Source organism: Phaethon aethereus (genome assembly GCF_964289735.1).
Source record: "Phaethon aethereus genome assembly, chromosome: 8".
NCBI lineage: Eukaryota > Metazoa > Chordata > Aves > Phaethontiformes > Phaethontidae > Phaethon > Phaethon aethereus.
The window spans coordinates 6,048,323-6,063,620 of NC_138584.1; the positions used below are offsets into that span (position 1 = coordinate 6,048,323).

General features: G+C 52.6%; 1 protein-coding gene across 1 annotated transcript; it reads right to left on the reverse strand.

Annotated features, from left to right (window-relative positions):
* On the reverse strand, positions 1-12,225 carry STX6 (syntaxin 6; the record flags this gene model as incomplete). Its single annotated transcript, XM_082002803.1, has 8 exons — positions 1-77; positions 1,706-1,800; positions 3,396-3,502; positions 4,789-4,911; positions 7,160-7,222; positions 8,987-9,070; positions 9,687-9,867; positions 12,191-12,225. 8 exons carry the CDS (start codon positions 12,223-12,225, stop codon positions 1-3), a joined length of 765 nt encoding a protein of 254 aa, XP_081858929.1.
* Positions 12,226-15,298: the final 3,073 nt, after the last annotated feature.

The following is a 15,298-nucleotide window of genomic DNA, read 5'->3' on the forward strand; positions in this document are numbered from 1 at the left end:
TCACAGGACAAAAAACAGGATGAGCACCACCAGCAAGATGACAAAGAGGACAATAATTGCACACCACTGCCGTCGATCTGAAAGGAAAAGGAAGCGTCAGTCTTCCTGCTTTAACAAGGAAGGAAAATCAGGGGAGAGCTTTTCATCACCGTACTGCTAGGAGCCAAATTTAAGCTTAAAGAAGCCATAAAAAGCCAAAGCAGCAGTTCCTTTGGCAGCATGCCCCACTGCAGCCCATGGGGTGACAGTGTTTCTCCTCCAGGATATAGCTGGTTTTGGGGACAGCTGTGGGAATTTCGAGGCTTCTCCCCAACCAAGTTCAAACAGATTTGATAAGCCAGTTCAAAAGCAACTGGGAGGAAGCAGCAGAGAGCTGCTGTGTGTTGCTGCTCATTTGTGGAGTAACCTGTTTGCAAGAGGAACAAGAAGGGGTCTGGTGAAAGCTGCCTGAAAGAGCTCTGTGAGGAAGAGCTTGTGGCAGCTCCCTGTAGAAGACTGGGACATCTTTACACATCACTGGCCCCGTGCACGCTCTGCAGAAGCTCAGTGCTGCATCACCTCAGAGAGCTGCTTGCTGTCCGCTGCGATGGCACAGAGAAAATCCCTGTGAGGTGATGGTGCAGCAGCAGGGACAGGGCCTCTGGCACCCCCCAAATTCTGGGCACCGCAGCTACCCTGGGAAGAGACCTCCCAGTCTACCCCCCGGTGCCTGCGATGCCAGGGATAACAGAAAATGCTCCTTCACAACTCTGAGCAGCACTCTGCAAGGATCAAGGCATTTTTCCCAGAGGAAAGGAGAGACACGCAAGGTTTGCCAGCGGTCGTGCTGCCACTGGGCTACTGGTGACCCACAGTGCACTGTCAGCACTCCAGATGGTCTCTCTAGGGCCGTACTTCCACAACCTCATAAATCCCCCGGCCAGCCTAATCCTGCAGAGCGGGGACGCTTCTCCTCCCGACTTGCTGGTGCTTCCACAAGCTACCCGAGCACCCACAGGAGAGGGGTAACGGAGGAGGCGACCGCTGGCCGCACCGCCAGCGCTCGGAGAGGCGAGCCGGCGGCGGGGGACTTCCCGGCAGGCACGCCGGGCTTCCTGTTTGCTGTGCCCGCGGCGCCTCGCCAGCCCACCAGCTTCAGGCACAGCCTTATAAGGACTTTTCTCCTGGGTTCAGCCTCTCCCCCAGCACAGAAATCACCTCTTTCCTCCATCAGCTGAGAGATATATCAGACTGACAACAGGCCGGCAGGCGCCAGCTACCCGAGGGCAGGTGGGATTTGGGAACAGCCTTGCCACGGGCAAGCGTTTGGTGCAGGGGAAGCCACACACGGTAGCAAGTGTTTTATGGCACCTTGAAAGCTTTTGTTCTGCAGGCAGCCCAGGAAACTGCAGCAGAGCAAGAGGCTGCAGAGCTTCTCCTCCTACCATCTAGAAGGGGATTTTCCCACCACAGCAATAGCAGCATAAATAGAAAGGCATCTGTAAATAAAACAAAGGCAAAGGACGGGCTGCAGAGCAGTGTCTGGGCAGGAGCTGCTGCAGGGCTTGGAAGTCTTCCCCCTCCTTCAACCACCGAGAGCTGCTCCCTCCCCTCTGCTCAGGTCTGGGATGGCTGTTGATGGGTGGGAGCATGTTGCATCCCAGCCCAAAGATCTGAGGGCTTCTCTCTCCCTTTCCAGGACTGGATCCCACTTCCCAGGACTTACCACTTGTCATGTGAGACACTTTGGCGAGCTTCTTCATGACATTATCGAGCCGTGACTGAGTGCTGTCTAACTCATGGGAGAAGTCGTCCAGCATCCTGGGGACAGAGAAGCACGGCACTCATCAGCAAGTGGCACGTCCCTTCGGGATTTCTCAGCGCGCTCTCATACACTGATCAAAACACTGACGTGATCGGTGTATCACACCTTGGCAGAGAAAACGAACACGGCCCGGTCTCCTGAAAGCACCCAAGGGGGAAAAAAGAACAACCTGCTGAAGCAGCAGCTCTGCTTTGGTGGAAAGTGGGAAGTCCTTTGGGACTCCAGCCAGACTGGCCTCCTCTGCGTGTTCGCAGCTGAGCTCTACGCACCCCTTGCAAGCTGAGGAGTGGGGGTGTTCCTTCTTTTAAGAGGAAAGTCTATTTATAACCTGTGATTAGCAGAGACTGGTTAGATAGATCTAGGTGCCAGCTTGGACTTTAAATCTCTTTTCTTGTTCAAAGCTTGCACTTGAAGCTAAAATCTTGTTCCAGTCATGTATCAAGCAGGAATGAGATTTGCAATTGCTTTTAAGGTGCTTTTTAAGCTCTGCATGGAAGTTACCCCTCTACTTCCTCCACACAGTGACTGTAATGAATCTAAAAGCTTTCCTGAAGCTGTGCTTTGTCAGTGCCAAGAACCCATTTGAAGAGAAATGAGCACATCCAGAATCAAGGTACCAATCCAATCGCCTCCAGCCAGCAGGAATTTAAAGTTTAATACGTTTAAAAGGACAGCTGCCTTCATTTGGAGTTCTAGGGCACTTGTAAAACCTTCATTCAATGGGGAAGGAGCTGTAAAAAACTCACTGCAGTAGTTATCTGCTACTGTCTAGCAAGCACTGATGGCTTACGTGATGGTCTGGAAACAGACACACCATGCTAATCTGCTTCTTGGGAGCAGAAGACTCTCATGCTGCAAGACTTTATACAGGAGGTGAGTTTAAAGTTCCTCCTCTCCATCAAAGATGACATCACTTCACAGGGGACATAGCCCTCCAGACTCCCGTTGGCCAAACAAGGAGGGTTTTTAGGCACGAACCCTTCAAGCGTCTCTGGAAGTGGTGGCTGTGAGCCTGCATAACTGGAAACTTTATACACTTGTTTGCAAAGGGCAAAAACTGGGAGAGAAATCTAATTTATATGTAAATGATGGATGCAAATTACTTTGTGAGCTAACCTTTAACCCTTTGCGTGGGTGAGCGTTATTTTTAGCTTTAACTATGAATAGCAGCTCTGTGCTGTGTGTTTCAGAGCAGCAAGGCTGAGCTGAGAACTCCTGGGTCAAGCAGTTATCCAGAAGCAGCACAAAACCCTGTGGAATGGGAAAGCACCTCATCTGTGTGGCACTGCTGGCTGCCTGAAGCCAAGGAGCTAGCTGTGTGCCTTAGGGTGAGTGTGTAAAAAGGACAGAGAAGGTAAACTGGCAGCTAAGCCTGCCCTAGGTGCAGGCTTTCAAATGAACGAGACTGCAGTAGGCTGCAGTAAGAAATGCTTTCCAACTGCCTAAAATCAAAGGCTGACTAGGAGAGGCTGCCTGAGGGACTAGTAAATTCAAGGCCCGTCTGACAGGGGCAGAGATATCTGTGTGAGGACCTCCAGCTGTGTTGCAGCCAGCCCCATACTGGGTTTTCGGCGCCACGTCTCACACTTACACTGCTTGCTCCTCCAGCTCCCCGCCAATGCGCTGGGACATGTTCTTCAGCACCCCGATGCTGCCAGAGACCAGCTCCAACTGCTCATCTTGCTGCTCCACAATCAACTGGGGCCAAAGAGAAGGGAAACGGGCAATTACAGGTCTGCCGCCTCCTCCAGCTGGGTTTGAGCCAGCCAATCCCACGGACAGACACACGCTGCTCAGCCAACATCAGCTGCGGGGCCTGGGCACAGTCCTAAGCCACCAAGATGAAGACCACATTCCTAAGAAATGCTGGAGAAATGACAGCCACAGGAAAGCCTCCCTGGCATGGCATCCCCACGGCACAGCAGTGTCCCGACATCCCTGCAAATTCAGCTCAGCCATGCCCCCTCCTTTCCCTGCTGCATCCACTGCTAAAACGACTCTTGAAAGGCACAGGGGCTGGTCATCAAAACCTCCGCAAGCCCCCCTGCCCACAGCAGGTAGGGCAGTGGGCACCAGAGAGCCACCCTGACGCTGTGCCTGGAACACGCTGCAGCTAGCAAGGGGTTAATGTGAGTAAAAGGCTGTTGCAGCTTCTATAGCTAAAAATAGCAAGCCTGGCTCTGAATGTGCCAAAGGAATAGGTCTGCTGATGTTTTAAGTCATTTTCAGGGCACAGTCACACTAAGGATTAGGTTTACCCTAGTTACCTACTTCTGAATCTATTTATCTTCCTGGAGTCACTAGGTAAAACCTGTCTGAAAGCCAGGGCAGCGGTGTGGGTCAGGAGCTTTAGCAGAGTTTGCTGCCTGTTTAAAGGCCGGTGTTTGGGTGGGCTGCTGCACGAGGGTCTGCGCGCTGCCCGGGCACTCCAGACGAACTCCCCAGCAGCGGGGAAGCACCTCGCCAGGGGTTCTTGCAAAGCCCTCGCGCAGGCTTTCTCACGACTCTCATGTTGACAAAGGCAGGAAAAGGAAACAGGCATGTGCTCCTGCTCCTAGCCTGTTCTGATGAAGATGCACACAAACAACAGCAAAGAGCAGCTCCTTTTTTAACCAGGGGAAGTTGCATAAGAGAAACAGGCTCTTTTCTGTTTTGCAACGTTTCTACTCTTCCAAGGATTTCAGCAATCCTTGTAGTATTAAAGCTTAGCATGCTACATCTTCCAGATCATGTTGTTTGCCTTCTGTACAGAGCAGAAGACCCAAGCCTCAAGGGTTAAGAGCTCTGGGCCAAGATGCATCTGAAGCCGTGCTGTCCATGAAACACATGCACAGGTATATGCTGCAAGCAAAGAGGAGGGCTGTCAGGCTGCTGGACCCAGATCAGCCAAGGACTGGATTTTTTGGAGTCTTTTGCAGCCTCATCCCCCTGGCACACATTTGGCAAGCTAAGCTATTTAGTCCGCATGGTGCCAGCTGCCTTACCTGTTGCTGAGCTTGCTGCTCCTCGATGAAGTGTGAATTTGCTAATTGCAGGTCCCGGTCCAGACGGCTGTATTTGTCAGGTCCAGAGCTCCAACTCTGACTCCCACTTTCTCCCAGGAGTGCCTAAACGGATGCAGAGAACCTTTAGCAACACCCTTGTGCCTGCTCATAGCCCATCTATGGGGTGTGGGAAGGCAGACAAGGCAATACTGCCGTACGCGCACACACACACACAGCATCCTCCTGCTCTATTGCTACTCGGCCAGAGTGCTGTCATGAGCTAAAACAAGGCAATGCCAAAATGCCAGCCTGGGAAGTCTCTGCAGCCTGATATTGCAGCTATGCCTCTCCAGCAGCAGGAGAGCTGGAGTACGACTGACAGATGGCATACACAGGAGGTCTGCACAGCACAAAGGACTAGCAACGGTCTGCTCAAGAAGCAGCACTGTGTGCTAGGACACGGTGTAAGCTGGGAAGTATATGGATATATCGTGTTAACAGATCTATAGCTAGAACCGAACACCAGGAGCTTAAGAGGGTCTGGATGAAGTACTTAACCAGTTGAGCTGACAGTAAAATAGTGCAATATGTAACCACAGCACCGTGGTATGCTCATGTTCTTTGATTCAGGCTACCTGTTAACCCGGCATACCGTTCAGTTGCCAGCATATAAGATTACACTTGCTACCTGCTCTACAACCCAAACGGAGAAGCTTGTGCAAAGCCAGTAGAGACATGGCTTTCCAGCTGAGTAAGCCTGGTCCCTGGAAAGGGTATAACAAGAGCAACAGATGCTGGAGAATGAACGTGGCTCGCAGGTGAGGAGCTGAATCCTGCAGCACTACGAACGGGTTCGGTAGCTCTGCCCACCGGCCTGGAGGCAAGGCTGACTTGTAATGAGACCGTCTTGCAGCTTGGTCATGGGCAGGAGGGGATGACCGAGTATTTGTGAAGAACAGCAAGACATGACAAGGCTGCTCTGCAGGCTAAAACCAAGATGGTCTCTACAGTTCATCTGCCTTACAAGGTTCAAGGAGGGATGCGGAAAGCTGATGGACCAACTGCGCAGGAAGCCAGCAGGAAATCTGGCTTTGTCTGCCCCCGAGACACTGAGCAAGCTCCCGGTTCTCTCCAGTGCATGGCAAGCGCAGCTACCGCTTATTTAACACGGAGCACTAGTTTTGCTGCAGCTTCAATGGAAAGGCCTCTGTTAGCCGGCCTTAGCCTGTGAGGGTCAGGTCGCCGCCAACCAGCCTCTCAGATGCAGAGGCACACTGGAAAAGCTGCTGCAGCCCAGCAGAAGCTTCACGGTCTGGAGGGAAGGCGAGGGGCTGGAGAAGGGAGAGGAAGACGGCAAGGGGAAGTCAGTTTTCCTGACCAGATGTCACCACATGAGCTGGGCCATACGGTCCCCTGCAGCTAGCACGAACTTTGCACAAAGGAAAGCAGCAAAACGCAGAGACAGCTACAGACTTGTTTGAGCAACGGTGTAACAGACTTCACTTCTACTAGCATTTGCCAAGCACATCAATTAACCCTGTAACAAGCTCAGGAATCAGCTCTGTGCTCCTCAGCAGCTTGTTGCAGTTTGTCATTTTTGCCACAAGTGGTAAGACTGAGGCAGCCAGATAAGTTCATTATACAGAGTGCACACCGACTTTTACTGAGGCAGCTCTGAGATTTCCTTACAGCCTCCTCGTCAGCCAGGGAGGAGCACAAGCTGCAGCTATTTCTATTCCTTAGATTACAAGTGCAGACAACCCGAGACTCCTTGAGCCTCTTCCATCTTCTTACACGGCTACCTCTTACGAGAGGCAGCTGTGTGAAAGGATATTGCAGCATCTTGGCTCCTAAATACAGCAAAGCACAGGATTACATTCACTGACATGGATTCTGAGTCTGTTCCCCCCAAGGAGGAGGGAGATTCCCTTTTCCATGGGATGATGCAACACTGACAGTTGTACACAACCAGATCTGAAGACAGAGACAGATGGTGAGTACTGACTTACTGCTTTGAGAGGCAGGCTTGGAAGAAGGTGGCAGCAACGTGCCTGAGAGAACCAGCTCTCTCAGGTCAGCAAAACAGACAGAGTTCAAACACACAACTTTGCTGCAGCATGCAAGACCCTTCCCAGAACAAAGGTTTTTAAGGGGGTGAACTACAGACAGATTGTAATTACAGCTTTCATGCAGTTTTGATCAACGCTATATGCTCTACCTTACAATGTGGAGCCTTGGAGTAAGAGAAAATGGAAGCTTCACCTAATACATACGTTAAGACAACAGCTGCTAGAGCTGATAAATCCTCCTCACTCCTTAAAGTACCAAACAGCCACTACATTCACTTCACTTGCCCATTTCTGGTTCTCACCTGCCTGTTTTTTCTTTCAGCCAGTGCTTGCATGGAGGAGTTTGACATCTGATCCTTCATTTCCTGTTTGTTCAACAAAAGAAGTAGTATGTGAGCATTGGATTTGAGGCAGTTTCAGGGTGCTACAGGGCTGTCTGTACCCAGCAAGGCTTCCTTAGGGGGGGTGAAGGAAGGGAGATTTTCTTTGAAAATGTAGTTTTGAAGAGTCTGGAAGGAAGATTCATTGCAGTTCATTGTTTTACTAATACTAGAACCAACAACAGTGGGATATTCTGAAAATATTCCTTATTTACTACTCATTTTGCTCCACTACAGCCAGAAACACTTTGATTTGTATGATATTAAATTAATGTTCCCACTGATAGACTGTAAGGGACATGTTCTTCAAGGTCTTGGAAGCCTGTAATACCCTGCACGTTATTGCCAGTTGCACCTGGTTTTATATTGCATAGGACGAGACAGATTTCCTGTCCTGTGGCCATCCACTCTGACAGTGCCTATGTTTTCTCTTTTATCAGTTAAGTTTTGCTGTTGGAGTTCCCGTAGAAGATGGCTAGCTACAGAAGGCTAGAAGTCTTCTAGCTACTCCCCCACCACAATATAAGTCTAGTTTTTATAAGGTAGATTAGCAAGCAGTCAACATGTTCTAGCAGAGGATGACCCACCAGCACAGTTCTGATGTCACCAGAACATTTAGGTATGTTTTACCGGTCAGAGACATGTAATACATCACCCAAGAGCACCAGATCCCACTCGGCTGCTTCTCACCAGCTAATACACATGCTGTTGTGCATCACAAATTTCCCCATAGAAACTGGAAGTCAGCTGCATAATGCCACTAACAAATTTCATTTAACAGTAAGAGGTGCTCCTCCAAAACCCATTAGCCAGCAGTTTTCATCCAGGAAAAAGACCACAGAGAGGGCTTTGCCTGATCTTGCCCCTTTGGGAGTGGACTACACCAAGGGCAAGACAGCAACCACATGCCTGCGACCGAGGGCCAGCGCGGTTTCGGGATCAGTTCCCAGGCAGCAAGCCTTAGGAACTGCATCCAGACCGCAGGACTGCAGGTAGGGTAACAAGCTTGCTGCCAGCCACAGCAATGCATTTTGTGAAGCAGGAACATCAGAGTCACGAGGGGCAGCAGAACCTAAGCTACGCTCAGTGTAGCTATTAATAGGGAGAAAACTTCCTAACTAGCAGCTTGTTACCAGGCAGTGAAGCTTTTGGGAAGATATTTCTTCTCTTTTTATTACCACCAAATTGTTAAAATCCTCCTTTTGCTTCTGAAGTGTGAGCTTAAACTGAAAAAAAACCAAAAAAACCAACCTTCCCAGAGTTAAAAATAAATCTAGTGGTGGTTTGGACTGTTTTGTAGCGGTAGGAAGTTGAAGTCACCACGTCAATAACACTAGGCTTTAACCATCTGTCACTGTTCAAAGTGGACTCTGTTTTTGAAAACTAGTGCTACAAAAGCACAGGACAGTCGCCATTTTATTCACCTCTGAAGGGAGGCTCCAGCCTCCGCAGCATCGCAGCGGGGTCTTTACTCTTTCCTCCCGGTTACTACAGCTTCCAAGGCTTGCTGTTGCAAGAGAGGCGTGAAGACCTAAAGGGGCACCTGCACCCTCGCAGCCCCAAACCTGTCTGGGCAGCCCCAGGAGGGAGTGCACGGGGAAGAGGAGGAAGCCCAGGAGAAAGCAGGTAGCAAGTTTATTCTCTGCTCTCCAGTTCAGCATAGAAATGGCCACAAGCTTTCCCTTTTTTAACCACCTAACCACTCCCCCATCTTCCTCCCCACTCCCACCCCAAGCCCACATTCCTTACCCTGACCACCTGCCGCGTGCTCGTGATGAAGGCTTTCCTGATACCCAGCTCTGTTGCATCGAGGTTGAATTTCCGTGGGTTTGCCTCAACGATGCGTACGCAGCGAGTCAAGGAGTCACCGTTAGCGGTGCTGGGTACGCACACAGATACACAAACCCCACAGCGTGATGCAGTGAGGGTCTACCAAGCAGCACGTTTCCATTGCACTGTGCCTTTTCCCAAAATTTGATTAGCCAAGTATGAAACACTGGAGGAAAAAAACCAGGCATGGCAGGAGCGTTCTGTGCAGTACACGCACCAGTGTGAGGTTTCTCTCTTGCATTTTTTTGGTTCTCTGATGCTGCACAGCGCTTGCAGGAGTGTTCAGATGAACACACGGGAAAAGGAATATTCCTGGAAGCCAGCCTAGAGTATGACTGACTACACAGAAATCCAAATTCAGACAACACAACAGGCTTTCTAGAACAAAGCATCTTAGAATATACCTTGTCAAAAGGAAAACAAAAAGGCAAAAGGAAAATCCCTTTGCTGAACACGTTTGCCTTAATTTCTCATTTGCAGTTTGAGAAAAGCCAATGTAAATGCAAAATTCAATTCCAGGTAGTCCTGATTTCTGCAAAAACTAACTACTGGCAAGCACTGGTACTTGGCTATTTAGTACAACTTGGGAACCACAGGCCCCTACCTCCCAAAGGACTACAGGAAGGATATTAATTGTTTCATCCAAGTCTTCCAGGTCCCACTCGATGCTCCGCAGGTTGTTCCTGAGCTCATTAGTGGTCCAGTCGATTTCTTCTCTTGTGGCAATGGAGGGATCTTGCAAGAGCTCCGTCCACCTCTGGAAGAGCCCCTGGGCAGTGTTCACAGCCTTCTGCACCTCCCTGCAGCCAGAGTGATTAAAAAGAAGCAAAGGGATTATCAGCAGTTGCTCTGCAGCAGTCACGGCAGGACAGCCCCGCGTCCAGCTGAGCAGGGAAGCACAGCTTTCTCCCAAACATCTTTCCTTCAAACAATTTTTAGTTTATATTGTAAAATAAGGATTCACCCTACCTGCTGGAGAATCCCATCTCCTAATGCAGCACAAAGTGCTGAGCAACAACAACTTACAGGTCAGCTATTAATGAAGGGACCTGTTTCTTTAGGGGAGGTTTCTGTTGAGTGTCACACAGGCAAGCCAGGGCAGAGTGTCTGAACAAGGCTGCTCTTTGGCAATTAATATTTTGCATTCCTCTCAACAGCTTTTCTCTAAAGACTCTTGACTACCTAGGTAAGATGCCCCAAGGGCACACAGAATTAGAGGCACTGTCCCCACAATGCAGCCAGGCAGACTGTTGAGCACAGCACTGTTTATTTTAATTTAACATTAAAAAAAATACACAACTCTACTATGCTGGCTTAGGGAACAGAAGGCTTTTCTGCTGCTCTAAGCTTTTTGGAGATGAGTGCATTCACGGCACGAGAAGGCAGGCTTTGCTGATGGCACTGAATGCTGCTGATGGTTTGAGGCAAACTGCTCTGTAAGTTTGGGTCCCATTCTGTCAGCGTGGTTCTCTGTACCTACAAACGCTGTGGTCCTCCACTATGAATTGTTCCCCCAGGTTCCTGGGGAGCAGGGACGAGGGAGGCAGAATGAGACCAGACTTTGCTGGTGTGAAAAGTGGCCACCACAAGCCCAAGAGCTTGCACACAGCATCCATGTAAGATGCAGGTGTTTATCCCCAGTGAAGGAAAACAGTTTATCAGTGGGGGAAGCCCAGGAGGGCTTCCCTGGGTGTGCAGAGGTGTCAGGACTGCAGCCCTCTTACACTGTGGCCTGAAGTACTCAGCTTTGATGCCTAAGCTGCAGTCTCTCAGCAACCTGATGCGCGTCCCTCCTCTTCTTGCATGCCGAGTCCACCACATTTAGTGCCCAAAAGTTAGCAGCCTGTACTGAGGATCCAGAAGGCTTTGTTCCCTCCACTACTGGCTGGCAAATGTGTTTTTTTTTTTTTTGTTTGGGGTTTTTTTTCCCACCTGGGCATACTTGGGGAAGTACCCACAAGCAGGAAATTAAAGCAAAGCTGGATGTCCTCCGATGGGAGGTGTTACGAACACCAGGAAAGCAAACTGAACACAACGTGGACGGCCTCCACCAGCCCCTTCCACCTCAACCTGCTGGGTAACAATTAACGCTGGGAGCGGCAGCACGTCCCCTCTCCCCTCCCAGCGTGGGAACCTCTCCGGAAAGTTTGACAGGACGTTTGCTCCCCACCCACAGCAACTATACTTTTTCCCCTTAGCAGCAGTTCAACCCGGCAGAGCGACTCACTTTCCCTGGCTGCACCAGCATCCCGTCCCACACCTCTTGCGCTCACACGGCTTTCCCCATCGCTCCCCTACGAGCACCTCCGCTGCTCCCGGGCGCCGTTCCACTGCGAGGTGGGGCAGGCAACCAGCGTGCAGCAGAAGCTGGCCCGAGAGTGGTTTTTAGAGACTGAGGTGCTTTCACTGTATTAATTACAATTTTCCCTTCCTCCTGCCTCGACCACCTTTTGGTTTGCGTTTGCCTTTGTTCAGGTTCTTCTCCGCTTGCTTCCTCTCATGGCCACCGTCCTGGCTGCAGTTTCTTCCCCATCCCGGTCCCTGCTCCTCTCCATCCTTCTGCCGGGACACCACGGCCCGGGCCTCTTGGGGACGCCGCCCGCCCACCCCGCTCCACCTGCTGCAGGGCGGCATTTCCCAAGCCGCCGTGGCCTCGCCCCGACGGCCGGGCAGGCCGTCCCCAGGCTGGGCCCGGCGTGCCGGGAGCCACACCTGCAGCCGTGGCAGCGCCGCCCCCCCGCCCCTGTACCGGGGCGCACCTACAAAGCTGGTTCCGGAGGTTTCCTGAGCCCAGGGCGGCCCCACACCCGCCCGCCACAGCGCCTCGTCCCGCGGCCTTCCGCGCCCGGACGTCGACGCCGGGCACCCTCAGCGGGGGCCGGGCCGGGGTCCGCCCCAGAGCCGCAGAAGGTGTGGGGCACGGAGGCGCCATTCTCCCTTCCCCGCTCCGTCCCCGCCCCGGTCGCCTCCAGAGACCCCCGAGCGCCGCGCACCCCCCACTCCCCGGGCCTCCTCCGCTGCGGAACGGCCGTGCCGGGCCCGGCCCCCATCCGCCCGGGGACACCCCCGGCTCCCCCGCAGTCCCCACGAGCGCGGGGTTTCCTCCCGAGGGCCGGCGCTCACCCCTTCACCACGAAGAAGGGGTCCTCCATCGACATGGCGCTGCCGCCGCCGCGCGCGCGCCCCTGCCGCCGCGCGCCGCGCAGCCCGCCCCGCCCCCTCGCCGTCGCCCCGCCCCGCGCCCTCGCCGTCACGCGCCGCGGGCCTGCGCACAGCGCCGGCGGTGGGGGCGGGCTGCTGGTGACGTCGCGCGCCGCCATGGCGGCCGCCTGAGGGAGCGGCGCCACCTCGGTGGGACCGCGGGTATCCGGGGGCTGCCGGGCGTGTGGCGGCGGGTGCCCCCCAGCCCGCTGCCGGGCCGGGAGCGACCCGCAGGAGGGGCGCGGGACCGTCCCGGCTCTTCCTGAGGGCTCTTCCTGGCCCGAGGAATCTCCGGCCCTCTGGGCCCCGGGCAGCCCTTCAGTGCTCCGAGGTACAATGCCCTTCTCGCCCCTTGGCCGCCGCGCTTCCTACGTGCCGGCTTCTCGGCACCGAGTAGGCTCGTCCTGTCCTGTCCTGGCTGCCGGGCCATGGTCCCTGCCAGGGTGTCACGGAACACGGCCCAGCTGCGTTCCCGCCCGGTGGGGGAGGAAGAAGGGGAGAGCGACAGCCAGTCTGCTCTGCTCCCGCTGCCCTTCCTGCCCCGGGAGTGAACAGGCACCGCTTCCTTCCTCCCCTCTGCGGGGCGAGAGCAGCCCTTTGCCTGCTGGCTGTTGTCCGTCCCGGGGTGAGGAGCCCCTGTTCCCTCTCTTCAATCTCTGGACTCCTTCGTAGCCTCCCTCAGCTGCGAGCACAGCCAGACCTGGGCTTAGGAAGGCTGGCAGGAGGGGAGCGGTGCCTGTGCAGTGCTGGGGATGTTCCCATGTATGCACAGCAGAATTCCCTCTGCGCAACGCTCTGCGTGCGGGGTATCCCTGTGTTACTGCCATGGCGCAGGTACGCACGATGGTCAGTTTTGCAGAGTCTTGGCCAGGAGTAATTCCCCTAAAACTTTGCCCTCTTGACCGAAGTGCACGTCCCTGCCTGCGCTTTCCGAACGTGGCTGTGTTGCAGCATCCCTAGCAAGGGCAGTGCTGGCTCACTGAGGGAACAGGCGCAAAACCCATTTGCAGAGATGCCTTCTCAGCATGTGAACTGGATACCTTGCTTTTGCAATCACAGCAGCTTTACTCATGAGTGTGGGGCGGGAAGGCAGTGGCACATGTAAAACCGGTTTCTGCAGTTTGTGGGGTGAGAAAGCCGCCTCCTGCTCCAGCCAGCCCCATGCCTGGGAAGCTGCAGCTTGCCAGGTGTGGTGCAAGAGGCAGCAGCTTTAGGGCTTGTGTTTGCTGGCCCTTCCTTGCTGCACCTTTGGTGGCTTGTTTCCCACGCTGGCAGGTTTTGAGGGGTGGGGGGCTCCCTGCCAGATGCACTGTGCTGGGCGTGGGGGGGTTCCCTCCAGAAAAAAGCAGAGTGCCAAGGGGCAAGTTCATCAGTCCCTGTCCCCTGAAGACCTTGTACGCCGCAAAACCCCACAAACCTCCTGTGATTTCCACCTGTGCTTCACGCTCTTCAGTGCTCCCTCCTTCCCCATTGCAGCCATTCCCCACGCTGTGCCACAGCCCTCATCTGCTGCTCTGGCGGCTTTGGGCTTCTTGCTGGTGTGGAGGAGGAAAACCGATGTGTTTCCAAGCAGGATAAGGAGAGCTTGGGTTGGGCTGGAGCTGCTTGGCAGTTCTAGCTTCCTCCTGCCAAGAATGTCCCAGCAGAGGCCTGGTATCTACCAGATCCCCATGCTGGCTCTCCTTTGGGTGCTTGCTGCACTCTGCAGGGACAGCTGTGCCTTACCAACTCACGTCGCAAAGGGGCTTGGAGGTGGTGGGTTGTTCCGTGAAGTGCAGGACACCATAACCTGCCTGTCTGAACGGGCACCCTCACCCTCTGAAGCAGCTCGGAGAATGTCATAGCTTTGTTGCTCTGTTTTCAGAGGGATTTAGTGCTAGTAGTTAGGGTGCTTAGAGATGTGATATATTCTGAGCAGTGCACTGAAGGTTATTGGGGTTAGATTTGTCCAAACACTGGTGAAAGCCTAGCAAGGGCAATTCATGGTTCTCTCCTTTCGGTACATTCAGCTCTCTCTCGCCAAGCATCCTCTGAAACCTTCACTGTGCTGAGAATGAAAAAGGGAAAAGCGCCTGTAGCCTCTGCGAGTTACTACCAAGGAATTTCAGAAATCCTTTAACAAATTATAGGAACGCTTTATTCACTTAATTGAAAATGACTTTTTTTAAGCATTTGCGAAAAAGTGTAAAGCTTCGCAGAGCTGCTGAGGGCTGAAAACAAGGTGGTGCTACCAAAATGTAGGGAAGCTGTAAACTTTCCAGGAATAAAAAGGGCAGACTTTTCTTTGATGCTGGAAATTAATTTATACAATGTAGTAAACAATTTAGATTTTCACATGAAAACCACTCAAACTGCGCTGCTATGTATTTTTTAGAATGGGGGCATTTTTGCCATGTGGTTTTTTTGGTTTGGAAGCTGTGGAGAGTGTTTCGGTAGCTTTTTGGCATACTTGGCTAACCGATTCCTCCCTGGGAGAGGAGTGCTCGGTGGATGGCACACAGCTGCAGAACTGGTCAGGAAAGATCTGATTAAACGCTTCTGTGACGAAAAGTGCCAACTCGTCAAAATCCCCACCGTCTGCAGGAAAGAACCATGCTCACTGAAACTTTTATCAGGAAATTTTTTGTGGCATGTATGTACACGCACGGGGGTGGGGTGGGGGGGTGGTGATCCCATACTAGCCTGGTGCAAAGAATGTGCATTTGGTGTGGAGGAGATGGCTTTTCCTCTCGGGGAAGAGGATTGGTTTGAATTTGGATTTGTAAAAGTATAGAAGTATAGGGGATTCTTCCCCCCACACCCCCGAAAAGGTTTTACAGCTAAAGGAAGTGATAAAGCAAATGGGTTTCAGATGCTTCTGTGTTTTTCCCCCTCATTTGCATTTTTAGTGAAAGTTGTTGAAGATTTTCAATGGTGGTAGTAAGAGGAGGATTAAGGCAGTGATAACTTGATACAAAACACTAGTCTGTAGCTAAATATTTAGTGTTGTGGTGGGCAGCAAGGGTTTACATTAAATCCTGAGGGTTTCCA